Raw genomic sequence first — 19,098 nt, 5'->3', positions numbered from 1 at the left:
TAACCCTTTTAATTTGTATGTTCCTGCAGGGTGTGCTGCAACTCATTCCAAAGCAATGCAGGGGGCTCCCTCCAGCACGGAAGGGGTTACCCCCTCACGACACTCCCCTGCATATATAAGGAGCAGCGCCGCAGCCCCCGTTCCCACTGGCGAGTGGAGTGAGCTCCGGGATGATGATGTGTGGGGGAGCGGTGGCCGTGCTGCTGAGCCTGCTCGCACTATGCGGGGGGAGTCTGGCTACTGCTGAGGAGAGCGGCGCTGTGTCCCAGTCTCCTCCGTTCTGCCGCAGCTTGGAGTGCCCCAAGTATCAGCTGGTGAAGGAATACCAAGTAAGCGTGGCGGAGCAGGGCTTTTATTCTTAGTGGTTCTGAAATAACAGGCTGTTTTACACAGGGAGTATTAAGAAAAGTAGTGGTACTGGTACTGTCTGCTAAAGCTATTAAACAGCGGGACAAGGCTCAGTGTAGTCTTATTCATCTCCCCCCCCCTCCCCCAAAAAAGGCTTCATACCCTATTAATGCTCGAAAGGTAGAAGATGGTAAGCTTTTCTTCTTTCAAAACAAGTGATGGGACATGTCCCCCCCTCTGCACCCACCGGCTAAATAAGGAGCTTTGTTTTTATGTAGGGGGTGGCTTGGTTACTCTGGTAGTTTTTTGGCAGAGTTCTGTATTATGTGACTTGCATGTGTCACTATCTGGCTCCTATTCAGCGACTCCTGTTTTTATAGCTGTCCGCTTTTACAAAAAAAGAAGCTGTTTTTGTTTAGTTGTAAAGCACCAACATATTTTGCACCACGGTACAATGGGGTTATGTGTTTGGTGGATTCTGGCACTTTTGATCAAATAAAAACATTGTGCAATTTGATTTATTATGACGCATAGTAAAAGAATCTCACATATTTGGTGTGAAATGCACATGAAAATAGTGTGTGTGTGTGGCTATATATCTAAAGAGGCAGACCTACCTTGGGCCTGGCTAAGGCTGCGTCACCGCTAGCGCTGAGCGGGCGATGCTTGCCGAGTTTACTTTGTGCAAAGTGAATTCTCGTGTCCCCGCGCGGGCACGCACGCTCTCCCAAGCTTGGCGATTGGGAAGTAAAAAAAAAAGTGTTCGAAGCGCGCTCAATAGGCCCCCCCCCATGCAACCCCACGCGCGCAAAATTCGCAGGACACCCGCGCTCATGCTTGGAGAGTTGGTGACGTCACTACTCAAGCACGAGCGCAGTCAGCGCCAGCGGGGCTGCGGCCAGTCAGGGAGCGGTCCTGCTGGCGCTCGTGAGCTGCGCCCTGCTCGGCCGGGCGATTCGTGGCAGGCTAGGTGCGCGCTCGTCTGGGGGCGCGGCCACGTCACTGAGCTGGTTCGCCCTCATTGGGCGAACCACTCATGTGACATGCTTTCGAGCAGCAAAATCAAATTTGCTTGCTCTGCAAGCAGCTAAGCGCCGAGCAGTCGCTCGCTCACGCTGGCCACACACATTGCCGCAATGTGTGTGGCCAGCGTGAGCCCGCCCAGCGCCGCCAAGGCCTTAGGGTGCCCTTATGACATTCTGGCACATTAGTGACCCTTGCGGTGAAGAGCAACCCTTCCATTCAGATCTCAATGCAATCTACCCCTAGAAAGTGCGTATAAATAGCATGCCATACGGAAATGGGCATTTGGTCGCAGCTGTATCGCTGCGACCAAGTCTCCGTTGGTATTCGGCTGCCAGGAAACACTCAGCCGCTGGCTGTTTCGCCAATAAGGTAAGTACATTAAGGGGTTTTAGCAGTTGGGGTAAGTAGTTAAGGTTTTATGGGTTGGGTTTAGCGTTGGCTTTAGGGGTTTTTAGGTTAAGGTCAGTTGCTCACCGTGGCAGCGACGCGACCGGTGTAGAGATGTGGCGGTTAAACACTGGGTGTGATTTGACATGTCCTAGGCCGGTACTTGTATGGCACAAGGAACCTTGGTGTGCCGTACCGGGCACATCTTAAAGGCAACAAAGAGGTCGGAATGGCTGCTGTCATTCACGCCATAATATATAGGCATATTTTTAGCCACTAATCTCAAATTCAACTACATAATTTTAAAAGGGGTATTTCTAAAAACCGCAAGAAATGGACATTGCAATAGTAAAGACAGGAGACATAACATAGAAGTAAAGTTGAGCACTTTTGTGGCTTTAACCCTTTAGGTGCCTTGAACTTCGCAAGGTCCAACATGACCGGAGCCCTTATGATATAAAGGGAACATCATGCTATAAATACTCCCTTTCAAGGGGGAGGTTGCATTCACCAAACCTAATTCTTTGTTGTAAACTCTTTGGCACAGACATCTGAAACTCTATATGTATTACTATATGAGAAAACGCTATTATTAATCCCTTATTGGCTGATCAAAAAAACAATTTGGGACTGCATAGTCACCCAAACTGATTGCATTGTATCTCCTCCATGCTTTTCACCATATGGACACATGATCTTCATTCTGTTGAACTGTTTTAACCAGATGGCACACTCTGGTAGGGATTGGGTTTCAGAACCTCAGTGTCTCTTGTACATTACAAAAGCTTGCTTATCGTGTCAGAAAAGTGATCAGAATCTTTAACTGAACCTGTACTGTATTTCAGACTTTTGAGCAACGCGCGTATGAAGCAACCCGCTGGGTGACCACACAAGTTGAACAGGATTACTTTGGCTTTGGCATAGTTACTAGCTTTAGACGCCTGTTTAAATATATCAGTGGAAATAACACTCAAGGTGCAGTATTTAATTCTTTCAAATTGTCGCTTTTCTGTTATGTAACATTCTTGTGTAGCTTATAAAGTTGCGTAAAACCTTATGTTTATGGCTGACTTATGTACACCTGTTCAAACTAGTCCTTGTATGTCTTCAGTGTAAATGAATTTGAGGGCTGCAGACATTAAACAAGCTGATGCTAGCCCATAAAGTGCTTGAAGCCGAGACCTTTCTTCCTCCAAACTTATCTCTTCGGTAAAATGATAGTTCTTGCTTTCAAAAGATTTGTACGTGTTTTATGGAGGGCTCCAGTGCCAAAATCATAGTTCCATGAACTGGTTCTCGCGTTTTTTAAAGTACTAATTTTAAAGTCCCAATATCATTGTATATTTTTTTTTAATTATTATTTTGCAGATTATTCAGTCATTAATTCATGTTAACGAAAATGGCAAGTTCTAACATTCTGTTTCTCTTTAGGCATAAAGATTCCAATGACTGTACCTGTGATGACCGTTGTCCCTTTGACACGACCTACTAATGTTACCATGTCTTTCTTTGTGCCATCGGCACTGCCCACTCCTCCTAGTCCCCTGAACCCTGACGTTTACCTTGAAAGCTATCCTGCACAGTATATGTATGTCCGGTAAGTGACTAGCTACACACATTTGTTTCATAATCTACAATTACTTTATGCCTCCATTTTTAATTATCATAAGAATTAATCAGTCATGAGCTTGGATTATAGGAGATTCAAGAAAAGCATGGACATGACGAAGAATAAAGTCCATATCAAACATCACTATATAGTGCTAAAATTTTCACATCAGATAATAGCAGTTGGTGGTGTTTTGTATGTTCTCCTCCACCTCCCCTCCTCTCCTATTAAAACTATTTAAAGCCGGAATCCATCATACTATTAAAAGGTTTTACAAATCCTCAACTAAATGTGACCAGTCAACTAGTCTTTATTTTTGACATACTGTTTATTAAAACAAAAAAACAAAATTTTATATAAGCAGATTAAAAAAAACCAAAAAAACTGTTTCCACACAGCTTCCCAGCTCCCCCTAATTTTGCTGCCTTTTACTTGACAAGCGATAAGAGACCAGATTTATGAGCGTTTCTATTTTTCAGGTCTTTCAGTGGCTACGCATTAAGATCTGACTTTGAAAAAAATGCCAAAGCTCTATCAGAAGAGCTGGAGACCCTGGGGAAACCTTTTGATGATTCATTCTACGCAAGTGCTGGCTACGATGCTCCATTCATGCTCTTTAACCGGCACAATGAAGTGTGGTTCATGGCAAAGTAATTCAAGAGATGTATACTGTATGTGATAAATTGTATCCTGTGCATAACCTGTTGAGTTAGCAACACATTTAGGAGTTGCTTAAAATGTCAGTTATGATACAGTTGGCGCTTTACGACTTTTCACTTAAGTCATGTAATCAATCTCTGTATCACTGCCTTTGTTTTTTTTTTAACGATCATCTCAAATGTCCTAACTCACTGCAGATGTGTGAGTGAGCTAATGTATAAAGACTTGTGCAGCATTTCTTTCTCTGTCCTAATACTGTAGTAACAGGAAATAAACTAATGGCCTATGTTGTGCTTGTAACAGCATTTATTCGTCTATTCATTAAAAAAAACAAAATATTGGAGAAAAATACAATTATTGGATTTTTTTTTAACTCGCATTTTATTGAACTTTTCACTTTGTATACTTTTATAAAGGCTTGATGTTATGTATTAGTTGTACATTTACAACCATGTTTGAAGTGACATTCTTCATTTTTGGTTTACACAGAAATTGTAAAACATCTACACTAGCTCCCAGTGCTGATATTTCCTTTCCATACTTGATTAACTCAACCTTTTTAATATACTGAGCCAGGCTGGTCCTACCATCACCATGGGTCCGCATACAAGCTCTGCTTATTTGTGCTCCTGCATCCGCGTTGTAGGAGTCGCGGATTGGTTTCAGACCTGGTAGTATGGTGTTCTCGGAGGGTCATTTCCCAGCGCGTTTTGCCAATTGGTATCAGTTGGCCTCAGGGGTTCTTCCATTGTAGTGCTCCTCCGTGTCAACCAGCTTCTTTTTCTGTTCACCTACAGTAAATGATGTTATGCTATGTGTTTTTATTTGTGAGGATTCATGCAGCATGAATAATATCTGAGCTGACATGCCCACCTCACTTTGAAACACAAGGAGGATTTGTTGTGAGTGCTAATCATCCTTATTTTTGAGCACTTTAATCACCAATTCAATGTTTTTTCACAAATTTGGATTTGGCTTTATTCACGTGTCATTTTACATAACACTTTTTTTTTTTGTGTGTGCTTTTTTCCCCCCCCCTTCATATTAGTCATTACGGTTCTAGACACTGTCTTTAGGAGAAGCGCTTAGTAGTGGAGCACTGTAATATTTTATTATTCATATAGTGCTGGTTTTGTTTGCTTTTTTTTTTTTTTTTTTGTGTTACACCTTCCCCTACCATCACACTCCCCCAAAGGTCGATTGGAGTCCATGGTTGGCATATTGGGGGGAATCATCCTGGTGGGAGAGTCCATCAGCATTGCCGTGGTCGCTGCCCTCATGTTGGATTGAAAACTCATTCTTGAAAGGCCAAGTTCCACCACAAAGGCTTGCTCTCTGGATACCCGATGTAGCCAACTGAGGAGATTGGGGTCGATCACTGCAATAAAATATCACCCGTACACATAGGCCTGAGGTTTCTTCAGAGCCCAAACACCAATGCGACCTCCTGATCTTGAAGCTAGTGGCTTAGGTAAACCACTAGGTGCTTGACTCCAATCCTCGCCCACCTGGCTGAGAACGGCACCAATTCAATTTCATAAGTTGAGGCATGAGGCATCGGTCTGCACCAGGAATGGCTTGCCGTAGTCAGGGGCGACCAAGTTAGCAGTGCTGACTAAGGCTGCGGCCATGGTAAACACTGGAGAGGGTGCCAGCGTTCACCCGGCTTCTCCCTGCAGCAGGAGAGATCTGTGTCCTGCATGCAGAGGAAACGTGTCGGGGGGCGTGGCCGTGACGTCACGGAGCTGGTTCGACCTCATTGGGAGAACCGCTCACGTGACCCGGCTGCCATGCATGAAAACATGTTTCTGTTTTCTCCTGCATCGCCGGCGCCTCTGCTCCCATGCGCGTCTGCGCGCTCTAGAAGCACATCTATGTGATTGCGCCATGGCCGCAGCCTAAGGTAGCTTTAAGAGCTAGGTTTGCTGTCTCGCACTTGGGATACAAGGTCACAGAGCCGTTGAGCTTTTTTCTTGTTCAGTTCCGTCAGGGTCTTAGTGAGAACATTGGGGTCCAGAGTTGTCGGTTCCTCTATAAATGTACCCAGGAATCATGTCTGATTCTCGGATACATGTACGCACGTTGTTTCGGCAATACCTCCCCTTAAACACTAGTGCGACTCACCGTTAGGGTACAAAATGTGGGTAACCGGTGCATCAGAATATATGAGTCCCAATACTGAATAATAATTTTTCCGTTGGGAACACTCCAATATGATGGTGATCAATAATATCATACATCTTGTTAAAGGGCACACGGCCCGAAACGCGTAGGTGAGCGTTTTCTGGGTGATCCAGGGGTGATGTTTGATCCCTTCATTTAATAAAAGGATTTTTTTGCTACCAATAGCCTCCTCCACCATTTGTAGGCAGTGCACTGCCTTTGTTCACCCATTTTCACCACTAGGGTACCGTGCTTCAGCATAGCTCAGAAAGGTGAATGATGCACAGGGACGAACAGGTATCCCTGTAGCTGTATGAAACCCTAGGTTAAGAGGGGTACCCCAGGTAGTGCCAAGGTGTCCCTGAACCTGTATTGGGTTTGTGGACAATGGAAGTCCCTGTAAAGTATAGAAAAACCTGACCTGTTTAGGGGCTTTTGGGGTTCCGTGTCATAGAAACTACAGATTTTGGGAATGTAAGTTTTAGGTGGGATATTTGGGCGAAAATGTATTCCTTTTGTTTGCAGGAGTTTGGGGGGGTAACTACTGGTGGTCCCCTGATTCTCCCCGGCGTGCAGGCACTATTTGTAGGTTTGCGGGGTTAATCACACTGGGGCTGCACTGTGTCCCCCAGACTCCTGGTTTTCGAGCCCAGATATCCCCAACTAATTTCCCACACTTATATAAGGTTTCCCAAGGTTTATACTTTATTAAAGTATGGTTTATAGGGTGTTATTCTGTATGTATATGTAGCCATGCATGTAAAATGGTCTGCAGTTGTCTCCCCTGCTGGCAGTAAACCTGGTATGTTACAGGGATGCCAGCAGTAATCATGGAGGTTTGCCCTCACACCCTGGTGAGGTGCCCTATGTATGGGTGGGAGTGGCTACAAGCTCTGAGTCCACAGTTAGTGACATCAGAGCTGTGACAGCTCCTGAAGTACATAAGGCACAGCACTGCCCAAATTTAGGTTGTTGTTGCTGAGTTGTTGGAGTGCGTTGGGAAGGAAGGACCCACTAGTGCAGTAACTAGTGGTCCATTTCTACATCAAACTTGATAAGAGCCACACTGTGTCCAGGGACCTGGCACAGGGGTGATCTCCCTATGGGGAGAGGGATCCCACTCCATTGGGAGGGCGTACCTGTCAAAGGGACAGCAAAGGAATATGTGCGGCTGAGACAGCTGGCTGTGAAGGGCAGCTTGCCCACCAAGCAACAATAAAGATGTCTTGTTCACTGTGAGTGTGAAGTTACTCTCCAGTGGAAGGCACCACCAAGAAGGAGTTCCTCATCAGGACCCTCTCCCTGTGGATGTACAGATCCTGATGAGGTGGAGGCGCTGCACGTGATATAGGTAGGACTCGCACACACTACCTCAGTGACAATCCCCGAATACCATCATGCTGGAGACTCAGGAGTCCTGTTGCCTACAGGTCCACCACCAGACACGACCATGTAATGGGGGTTGGTTAGACCACATGGGCCAATATGAGATTGGGTGGGTCAGACTAGAGGGACTAACCGTTACATATAAAAATCCATGCAGTCGCCCTAAGCATTTGCATAGGAGCCAGGATGTCTGTCAGCCATCGGGGCTCAAAGGAGACCCAGGATGTCAGAGGTGTCGGCCCATTTGATAGCAAGGAGGGGCAGAGGAACAGGCCCAAAAGCCATTTTGGTTCTCTCAGACTCTATGGAGCCTCCACCCGCAGTTGGCCATGAGCAAGATACGGGTTGTCCCGCCCCTTTCCCTGACATCATCAGCCAGATGAGCCCTGCTCTGATTGGCTGGTGGCAAAGGTTTCCACGCTTGAGTCCATGTTAAAACATTGGACACGGTAGTCTATACAGGGGGCTACTGCACTCAGAGCTAGGTGTGTCTCAGTGTATCTCAATCTTTTTAGACTTGTAGATAACCTTGGAACTAGTCCAGTCAAGCGCCGGTAAGGTTTCCCAGGGACATTGAGGTGCCAGGGATTCCTAGCCAAAGCTGAGGACTGGTACTGAGGAGTAAAGTTACCTGTTCCAGGCTTATTCCAGTGACGTGGAGTCTTTTGCTGAAGCATTCGTCCGGCAACTAGGAAAGTCTATTTTTTTCCTAAACAGAGCTCCTTATACTTCCTCCCAAACCTGGCCCTACTACCTCCTTCCACATTACTGTTGGAAGTACGATCATTCACCCAGTAGCCCAAGCACGCTGTTTAGGGGTCACACTTGACTCTCCTCTCACATTCAAAACGCTTCTAAAACCTGTCGCTTTTTCCTCCGCAATATCACACAGTTCCTCTGTTGCTCGACTGCTAAAACTCTTACTCAGGCCCTCATTCTCTCCCGTCTTGATTACTGTAACCTCCTGCTGTCCGGCCTTCCTGCCTCTCACCTGTCTCCCTTACAACCTATCCTTAACGCTGCTGCTAGAATCGCTCTGCTCTTTCCTAAATCTGTCTCAGCGTCTCCTGTCCTGAAATCCCTCTCCTGGCTTCCGATCAAATCCCGCATCTCACACTCCATTCTCCTCACTTTTAAAGCTTTACACTCTTCTGCCCCTCCTTACATCTCAGCCCTAATTTCTCGCTATCCACCCTCCCGACTCTTGCGTTCTTCTCAAGGATGCCTTCTTTCTACCCCCTTTGTATCTAAAGCCCTCTCCCGCCTTAAACCTTTTTCGCCGACTGCCCCGCACCTCTGGAATGCCCTTCCCCTCAGTACCCGACTAGCACCCTCTCTATCCACCTTTAAGACCCACTTGCTTAAAGAAGCACATGACTAGCACTGTGTATAATACTGGACACATGATACATAAAGCTTGGCCCCCTGCAGACGCACTTACCAGAATGCCCTCCTACTGTCTCTGTATGTTCTCCCTACCTACCAATTAGATTGTAAGCTCCTCGGAGCAGGCACTCCTCTTCCTTAATGTTACTTTTATGTCTGATGCACATTCCCATTACCTGTTATTTATATTATCTGTTATTTATTTGATTACCTCGTGTATTACTACTGTGAAGCGCTATGTACATTAATGGCGCTATATAAATAAAGACATACATAGCCTTCTGTTACAGAAGTACTGCAACAATTACTGGGCTGCTGTTGCTCCCACTGTGTCGCCACAAGAGGGCGCTGCAGACCGAGCAGGTTGTCAGAAGCTGAAGGAAGCAGAGCATATAGCTCATAGCCTGCAGGTTCCAGCCAGCCGCCCAGCAGCACCCCACTCAGCCGAGCACCATGAGAGCTGTCATACAGAGGGTCACTCAGGCCAGCGTCACTGGTAAGAGCAGCAGGAGGCTCGTATTGAGAACTGGATCAATCAATATCGGCTTTCCTGCAACAGGCCCGCAGACGCATATGTCAATACATGGCAGGCGACGCTGGACACCCCTGAGCATTGGCTGCACCTCCCTTTCACTTTCCATGCATGTGGCTAGTAATAGTGTCTGGGGAACGAGGTGACCCAATGCAGTGTAGTAGGAGCCGGGTTATTGAGGGAACTTCCTTCCTGTGCATGCAGTGGGCGTCATCACATGCAAATAATTGGTGCACTAGGAGGGGGGTTGGACGCGCTCCAAGCAGCGCCGTAGCCACAAAAAACAATCACTTTTTACAGCAACACACTACAGCGGGGTGACACAGAACCTTCTGAATGAGCACATTGTGGTTGCCCCAGCTCCACTAAATTGAACCTGCTTTGGGTTCTTGGACAATGACAGAGCTTTATTTATCCTGTATGTATATATGTATGCAGCACTGGAACACTAGCAGTGTTCAATGGATTGTCTCTCAAAAATACCTAAGTCTTAGCTATGCCATATATATAAACTTCCAATATGGCTTACTTTTTAAAAGATAGGTTATGTACAGTATACTAATAGAAAAACCAGAAGCACATGCTCCACAACACAACGATTTAGTAAAATGTGATGAAAAGGGAGAAAGGATAAAAAAAATTCTAAATGTATTACAATGAGACAAATGATAATATAGCCAGATAGGAGTTCTGTATCCAAAACCCTACTAAAAATAGGAACAAATCCCAATTGCACAAATATCTTCCATGTTCACATACATAAGAACATATGAACAGAGTGCATGTGAAGAAGGTGTTATTGATGTAAACACTAGAAATATAAACCCCAAAGTTGTGGTTACTGGGGAAGGATCCGGTGTTATTTATTTATTTATAAAATATTTTACCAGGAAGTAATACATTGAGAGTTACCTCTCGTTTTCAAGTATGTCCTGGGCACAGAGTTAAGACAAATAATACATGGTTACAAATACAGTTATATAAATGAACAGTGTATACATTATATACAAGACATTGCGTGCACATTTAAAGAAAATATATATTATGGGCGTATGAAACAGTTACAGACCAGATTAAAATGTGAGACAGCCTTAGATTTGAAAGAACTTAAACTGGTGGTGGATGTAAGAGTCTCCAGGAAGGTTGTTCCAGTTTTGGGGTGCATGGTAAGAGGAGGAGCGGCCGGATACTTTGTTGAGCCTTGGGACCATGAAAAGTCTTTAGGAGTCTGATCTCAGATGATAAGTGCTGCATGTGGTAGGGGTGAGGAGCTTGTTCAGATAGCTTAATTTAAAGGCAAGACAGGAAAGGTGAACTTTGCGCCTAGACGCGAGTGATGACCAATCTAGTTCTTTGAGCATTTCGCAGTGATGTGTGTTGTAATTGCATTGGAGAACAAAACGACAAATTGAATTGTAGAGGGTGTCAAGTTTGCTAAGGTGGGTTTGAGGTGCCGAGCCATATACTATGTCTCCATAGTCAATAATTGGCATTAGCATCTGCTGTGCGATACGATTTTTGACCAGGAGACTTAGGGACGATTTGTTCCTGTAAAGTACCCCTAGTTTGGCATAGGTCTTGGTTGTCAGGGTATCAATGTGCATCCCGAATGTTAAGTGGGAGTCAAACCATATGCCCAGGTATTTAAAACTAGTGACAGGGGTTAGGGTGGTGTTACTGTTGGTTCTAATGTGGAGCTCAGTCGCTGGAAGCTTTAAAAATGTAGTCTTGGTCCCAAATACCATTGTTACAGTCTTGTCAATGTTTAAAAACAGTTTGTTGTGGGAAATCCAGTTTTCGAGTCTCAAAAAGTCAGACTGAAGTATTTGTTGAAGGTCAGAGAGGCTATGGCTGTGTGCATATAGGATTGTGTCATCTGAATACATGTGTATTGAGGCTTCCTTACAAGCTGTGGGAAGATCATTGATGAACACTGAGAAGAGTAGGGGCCCCAGAACAGAGCCTTGCGGGACACCACAGGTGATATCCAGGGGGTTGGAGTTAGAGCCTGAGATGGACACATGTTGGGATCTACCTGATAGGTAGGACTGAAACCAGTTTAAATGCTTCCCTATTCCAGAGCTCTGGAGTTTAAGCAGGATAGCATGATCAACAGTATCAAAAGCCTTTGCAAAATCTAGGAATACTGCACCAGTGAGTTGACCCCGTTCCATTCCACACTGGATTTCATTGCAAACTTTTAGCAGGGTAGTTACGGTAGAGTGTTTGGGGCGAAAGCCAGATTGGAATTGGCTAGGGAAATTTGTCTTGGAATAGTAATTGCTTAGTTGGGAGTGGACACATTTTTCCATGACTTTGGATAGAATTGGGAGAAGTGAGATTGGCCTGTAGTTTGAGACAGTGTTTTTGTCCCCACTTTTGAAGATTGGGACAACTCTGGCAGTTTTCCAGGTCTTAGGGATATGGCCTGCAGACAGGATAGAGTTGATTGACTATGGAAGCAATTGGTTTGGCAATGGCTGGGGCACCAAGTCGTAGGAACCTAGATTGTAGTAAGTCAGGTCCACATTGGATGCTTAGTTTTAATTTGAGGAGCGCTTGTGTAATCTCCTCTTCGGATACTGGGTCAAATTGAAAGTTGTGCGCAGTGTTGGGAGAGGGTGGGGCTATGTGGGTACTCCCAGGATGAGATTCAGGTTTGTGGTTTGGGCTGCGTTTCACTAATAAGTTAATGACACACCCCACAAAGTAATCATTGAATGCATTTGCAATGTCAGTGGGGTTTGTCAGAGTAATATCCCACTTAGTGATATTACTTGGTTGTTGATGGTTAGAAGGGTCCCACCAGAGCATTGACTCAGTGAATGCGTCTCAGATAGTTGGGGAAACTGCACATATACCTGCAATGAACCGACTGTGTTCCCAGCAGACAGTGTGCAGCTCCTATATAGTGATAGCTGTAATCAATTGGTCTCCCCTGGACAGGGCCGCCAACAGAAATCTTGGGGCACAGGACAAATGCAAGGAACAGACCCCCCCGCCCCACCCATAGCACACCTACCATGTCATTTTTTTTAGGGCGCAACTTTTACTTAAAGCTGCAGTTCAGTCTTTTTTTTTTTTTTTTTTTTTTTTTTTTTTTTTACTTCAATAGTTTTATGTGTGCAATCTCTAATTACCTAAAGAACTGTATAGCTGCAGGTCAATTCGTTCTACATGTATTGATAGGTCGAAATTTGGTGACATAATTAGTGAAGGGATCTATTTATATTCTGCTTGTCTGTCAGTGGAAGCTCATGAATATTCATGAGCATTCCTGCACTGACATGTGCTAGATGGAGGGCAGGGCTGACAAAGGGGTGTGCCAGGGCTTGTTACAGGACATGAAGGGGCAGTGCCTTAGCAAATGGCTGTTAAAATAGAATACAAGAAAATTGGTCTTTCAAAGTTGTTTTAAAAAAAAAAGAAAATGCTAAAAGTATTTTTTCTTACTACAGAACTGATTTATTAAAAAAAGCACACATGCAGGATATTGACTGAACTGCAGCTTTAAATGGCAGTGGGACAGGAAGGTCTGCATCTGATTGAGAGCCAGGTCCCGGCCGCAACCAGCAGCTGGGCCTGGCCAGTGGTCGGGGCCAATTGCAGCGCTGGCCTCCTGGCCAGGGACACCTTTTGCCCCCCCCTCTCGGTGGCACTGCCCCATGACGTCCAAACTCTGTGTTTGCTCCTGACTGCAGCTCCTGCGAGACGTGCATATTAACCCAGTCAGCGCTCTGGTGGGACGTGCAACAACACAGAATCCTTCCCCAGTAACCACGACTTTGGGGTTTATATTTCTAGTGTTGGCACATCTATAACACCTTCATCACATGCTGTCTGTTCATATGTTCTTATTTTTTTGAACATGTAAGATATTTGAGCAATTAGGGATTTTTTCCCTATTTATTTTTAGTAGGATTTTGCATACAGAACTCCTATTTGGCTATACAGTATTATCATTTGTCTCACTGTAATACATTTATAACATTGTTGAGTGTTTTGTATCCTTTTAATAAATCGTTGTGTTGTGGAGCATGCTCTTCTGCTTTTTGTTTTAGTTGTCTATTAGTGTTTGGAACCTCAGTTCCTTCAGAAGCTGCTATGGCTCCATTTTTTTCCTGTCAGTCTATTTATTTGTTTTAATTGATTACGTTTGTGTTCATATTAATTCACTAGCGTATCCATTTGGAAACACATTTTTTCATTTGCACTCATTCACTATTAGAAGTTATTATTATTATATAAGACTATAGGCACACATTGGTTATTATTGATTAGACACACATTTTTATTCATTAGTGTGCACTGTGGGGCTGATTGTTTTTACACACACACACACACACACACACACACACACACACACAACCACACACACACACACACACACACACACACACACACACTACCAATTTATTATATAAATGTTGCACTTTTAAAATTGGTTTCTTCTAAGGGTGATTCCATTATTGGATTAGGATAGTCCCTGGTAGCGCAATTTATATACAGAAGAGTCTCGGTTATCCAACCTAACCGAGACCGTGGCGGATAACTGAAAATGACAGATAATACGGAAAGTATTATCCCCACTGCCCCCCTTCTCGCTTACCAGCGGCAGAAGAAGAAGAGAACTGCAGACCACAGAAGCGGCACCAGAGGAAGACAGCTGACGGCCGGAGAAGAGGACCATATCAGCGGAGGAATGGCATTGTGGCGGCGGAAGCAGGCAGGAGAAGACCATCAGATCCTGTGTGCTGAGCAGAAGCAGTGTGGCATAGGAGAAAGGCCGGGGAGGAGCGCACTTTAACACCGGATGTTGACCGGGGTCTGACTTCCGGGTTTACAGCGAGCTCCTCCCCGGCCGTTTTCTTATGTCGCTCTGCTCCTGCTCAGCACACAGGGTCTGATGGTCTTCTCCTAGATGCTTCCGCCGCCTCCCGATGTGTTTACTCCATTCCTCCGCTGACATGGTCCTCTTTTTTTCAGGCCGCCAGCTGTCTTCCTCTGGTGCCTAAGGTTGCCAGGTGGCTTCTTAAAAAATACTGGACACATAGGTGAAAAATGCGGCGTGCTCGAAAAGTCGGTGGGGAGGTATGTTATTTATACATTCTCAGACCGTTATGTATTTTTATTCTTAATTTCACTCCACGTATGCACCAATTTACACTTTTTCATATTCTAATTCATAAAAAAATCTGGGAAAGGTTTGGGGATTGAGCGCCCTCCCAGCAATTTTCACAAAATAGAGTATGAAATTCAGCAAATTGGTGCATAGGTGGAGTTAAATTTAGAAAAAAATGACATTACGGTCATATAATTTATAAATAACATGCCTGCAGTCATACATGGCAAACTATATTGATCTTAATGCTTCTCTCTCACTACTCCCATGATTGTTGCAACCCCCCTTATCCACCCTCTCACCCCCCCTTATCCTCCTCTCACACCACTACCCACTCCTCTTTCCTCACCATCACCATCCTCCTCCTTCCTCACATCACCATCCTCCTCCTTCCTCACCATCACCCTTCTCCTTCCTCGCCATCACCCTTCTCCTTCCTCACCATCACCCTTCTCCTGCCTCACCATCACCCTTCTCCTTCCTCACCACCACCCTTCTTCTCCTTCCTCACCATCACCCTTCTCCTCCTTCCTCACCATCACCCTTCTCCTCCTTCCTCACCATCACCCTTCTCCTCCTTCCTCACCATCACCCTTCTCCTCCTTCCTCACCATCACCCTTCTCCTCCTTCCTCACCATCACCCTTCTCCTCCTTCCTCACCATCACCCTTCTCCTCCTTCCTCACCATCACCCTCCTCCTCCTCCTTCCTCACCATCACCCTCCTCCTCCTCCTTCCTCACATCACCCTCCTCCTTCCTCACATCACCCTCCTCCTTCCTCACAATCACCCTCCTCCTTCCTCACCATCACCCCCCTCCTCCTCCTTCCTCACCATCACCCTCCTCCTCCTCCTTCCTCACCATCACCCTCCTCCTTCTCATTTCTCCCCATCATCCTCCTTCTCATTTCTCCCCATCATCCTCCTTCTCCTTCCTCCCCATCACCCTCCTTCTCCTTCCTCCCCATCACCCTCCTTCTCCTTCCTCCCCATCACCCTCCTCCTTCCTCCCCATCACCCTCCTTCTCCTTCCTCACCATCACCCTCCTCCTCCTTCCTCACCATCACCCTCCTCCTCCTTCCTCACCATCACCCTCCTCCTCCTTCCTCACCATCACCCTCCTCACCATCACCCTCCTCCTCCTTCCTCACCATCACCCTCCTCCTCCTTCATCCTCTCCCCCTCCTGGTATCTTACGTGGGGAGACAGGGACAGAGTGGAACGCTTGTCTCCTCTCCCACATGCAAAGCTGGAAGGAAACTACATTTCCCAGCATGCAAATGGAGGGAGCTGTGCATTGGTAGAAGACTACCAATGTTGAGCCCTCCCATTGGTAGTCTTCTCCTGCTTCTGAATCGGAGGTAAGAGCGGGAACCCTGCACCTGGCCACCCTTCACACTCCCGCACGTCTAGAGAGGGAAAATACCGGCCACATACATGTCCGGTATTACCTCTCATTTTTTACCGGACAGATCGGCAAAATACTGGTCTGTCCGGTTCAAAACCCTACCGGTGTCGCTTCTGTGGTCTGCAGTCCTGCTCTTCTTCTGCTGCTGGTAAGCGAGATGACGATAAAAACGGAAGGTCGGATAACCGAAGGTCGGATAATCAGGACTCTACTGTACCAACTTTGTTCTATGTTTGTACTGGAGATCATCACATTTTACATTTCTCTCTGAGATGTGAACGCGATCACAATGGAAGAGGAGGACTTCTTCCATTTACAATGTCACAGTGTGGGTCACAACCGTGCGATCTCTATACCAGAGTGCCAAATCCTACTAGCACTGACAAGATAAGGGCCCATACAGTATTTACCAAGCATTTTTTTTTGCCATAAGATACCTTACAGCCCAGTCAGTTGAGTAGGCTATAGGTGTCATCCAGCATTACAGATGTCTTATTGCAGAAGACAAAGAGAGATGGAGGACAGGGCACACGGATTTGAAAATAGAAAATATTTATTTACGCTAACACGACGTTTCGACCGCAATGGTCTTTATCAAGTGCAGAAGACGGCTTAATAATATGGCTCTAAACATCTCGATACATACTGTATATTTCAAGTTGTTGTTTGTAATGCCATTTTAATAAATGATTGATACATGACCCATCAGACCTGAAGAATAATAATACCAAATGCATCGAGGTGACAGAATTGAAACATACAGATGGGGAGGGAGGAGTTGCAGCTGAAAAAGTGTGTAGAAAATATTCACAGATACTGGTTGTTAAAGAAGTCTCCTAGTAGAAATATCTCTGTCATTGAGAGGAGGAGCTACACGCAAAGGAAACCCGCACAGCTAGTGTTAGACCACAGTGAGGTGCTGACTGGATGGAGACGTGATTATATGGTTATAAATAAAGTATATTTTTACATTTACAACATTACATTCCTTGTGACTGAGTGCTGAAAGACTGGGTCCTTTTTCTTTCATATGATATAAACATTGAGAGGAGGAACCTGGTTTGAAACCAAGAGTCAGCTTTTTGTGTCCTCTTTGGACCGGTCACTGGAACACTTTGTACCTCAGGTGCCAGTACATAACATTCTAAGCTCACCTGGCACGGACTCATTGGCCATTATTCAGTATGCTGTGAAGCGCTCTTCTCAAACGAATGTTGCTAAAATCTTCCCTGACAAGGAGAAAATGGCTTATTGAGTAGGGGCAATTGCGCGTGTAAATTATATTCGTTAATTGTTAGGCAAACAATCATAATTGTTTAATATCAAAGTCCAGTTATTACTTAAATTTAGATTCATATAACATTGTTGATTTTTTATATTTAATTTTTTTATAGCCATGTTTAAAAAAACAAACATATTTTTACGTTTTAGACATTGTACAGCATGCATATACTCATTTAGGGATTTTTTTTTACTAAGAGCAGAAATAGCTTATATTTTATTCTGGAGGAAAAAAAAAAAACCCTAACCAAGTGCTAGCAGTACTGCACTTCAGTGATTTACATGTCTGTGTGGTGCTAAATACCTGTGAGGGTCCAGGAGAGCTGAGTGTCCTTGATAAGGGGAAACAGGACAGGCTTTTGGTGATCCTCATGTTCTTCTCTTGGTGTCATCAGCACCTCCAGTCGCAATAGGCTCCAGGGTTCCTGGAGACAGTCCCCACCACGACAGACTTCTCTCATATAGACTGTTAATTAGGCAAGAGTATATAAAAAGGATTTTTTATTTGTGCAGCCACTGCAGTTGGTATCACAGCGTATACATCATGGTTTCGAATGGGTCCCAGACCTCTGGATGGTGCTGGCCCTCTGGCAATATTGAGGCCTTGTGCTCTGCACAGATCTTGGCTCCAAGTATGTCTCAACCCCAGGAGGGGCTGAGCTGAACTCTCTCTCCCAGCCGGGAGAGACTCAGAGCTCCACTCCTCTACCCCATGAGGGGGAGAGCTGGATGGATTATAATTTGGACACTTCCTCCTAAGGCTCAGAGGGGGAGGGCACAGGGTCTGCACCATGATTGGCTGCACACAGACTCCAGTTCACCTCCACCCCTGTCACTCAGAGAGGCAGCATGAGGAGATGTAAACCCACAGGATAGCCTGACACTGCCTGTAGCTACTAGGGCTTATGTGACAGGGAGGCAGAAAGATAGCCAGGACCAGCCATGGCTATATACAGAGTAATAACAAAAGGTGTATAGAATAAAACAATTGTACAAAAGTCCAATTTTCTCATTCCCAGTTTTATAATTTATGTTATTAAATAAATGTTTCCATTCTTCAGATTTTGACCTGAAAACATAATGTACCTCGAACAGACAAATTCCAGGGCACATACAATGCATGTTTTTTTCCCCCTCAGGAGAATGTAATTAATGGAGAAACATGGTCTTTCCAACCCTACAGCTATTCAGGTGGAGTTGTAAATCAGCCCATATTCCTATTTGTAGCCATCTTTAGTAAACTCTGCAATATTTATTGGCAATAACCTATCTCTGAAATCAATAACTCCTGAAAAATTCACAGTGAAATATGTGACCAGACGTTGAATGTTATATGGAATAAAAATATATATGTTTTTACTGACCAGGGACTGGATCTTAAACTGATATATCTTTGCTTTCCATAGTGGGAGACGAGCAGATAAGTTCCATTGGACGAGGTATCTGTGTTCTGCTGGGTATTTCGCTGGAGGACAAACAGAAAGATGTGGACTATATGTAAGTGTTCAAATCTTTTTTATATAAATTATTAGACTTTAGGGTGGCTTTTCTTTGTGGTAAGAGGGCGTTTCACCCACAGGATTACCAAAAAGCCCCCATACTTTTTTAACCCTCTTCTGACTTCTTTCTTTTACTCTCATCTTTGAACTGCATACTCAGTCCTGATATTGATAGCCACAGCCTTGCTGAGAAACTCACATACACTCCCTGGTGTCTCCACTCCCCACCTTTTTAGATTATAAGCTTCTTGGCGCAGGGACACCTTTCCCTGTTTGTCTTAATACATGAC

At 45.0% G+C, this 19,098-nt stretch overlaps 2 protein-coding genes across 3 annotated transcripts in view; both read left to right on the top strand.

The window, feature by feature from the left end:
- Positions 1-69: 69 nt before the first annotated feature.
- LOC142492953 (heme-binding protein 2-like) lies at positions 70-4,384 on the top strand. Its single transcript, XM_075596263.1, has 4 exons — positions 70-329; positions 2,607-2,736; positions 3,193-3,358; positions 3,850-4,384. Exons 1-4 carry the CDS (start codon positions 171-173, stop codon positions 4,022-4,024), a joined length of 630 nt encoding a protein of 209 aa, XP_075452378.1. The 5' UTR covers positions 70-170; the 3' UTR covers positions 4,025-4,384.
- A 4,918-nt stretch (positions 4,385-9,302) lies between these two features.
- DTD1 (D-aminoacyl-tRNA deacylase 1) overlaps positions 9,303-19,098 on the top strand; it is a 241,943-nt gene continuing 232,147 nt past the window's right edge. For both annotated transcript variants that reach the window (XM_075596260.1, XM_075596261.1), the window contains exons 1-2: positions 9,303-9,461; positions 18,716-18,806. In XM_075596260.1, the coding sequence (XP_075452375.1) occupies positions 9,419-9,461; positions 18,716-18,806 (134 nt within the window). In that variant the 5' untranslated portion in view covers positions 9,303-9,418. The remainder of the gene's footprint in view (positions 9,462-18,715; positions 18,807-19,098) is intronic.

Source organism: Ascaphus truei, chromosome 4 (genome assembly GCF_040206685.1).
Source record: "Ascaphus truei isolate aAscTru1 chromosome 4, aAscTru1.hap1, whole genome shotgun sequence".
NCBI lineage: Eukaryota > Metazoa > Chordata > Amphibia > Anura > Ascaphidae > Ascaphus > Ascaphus truei.
Note: the sequence above shows the minus strand (reverse complement) of the source record. Positions and strands in the feature narration are given on the sequence as shown.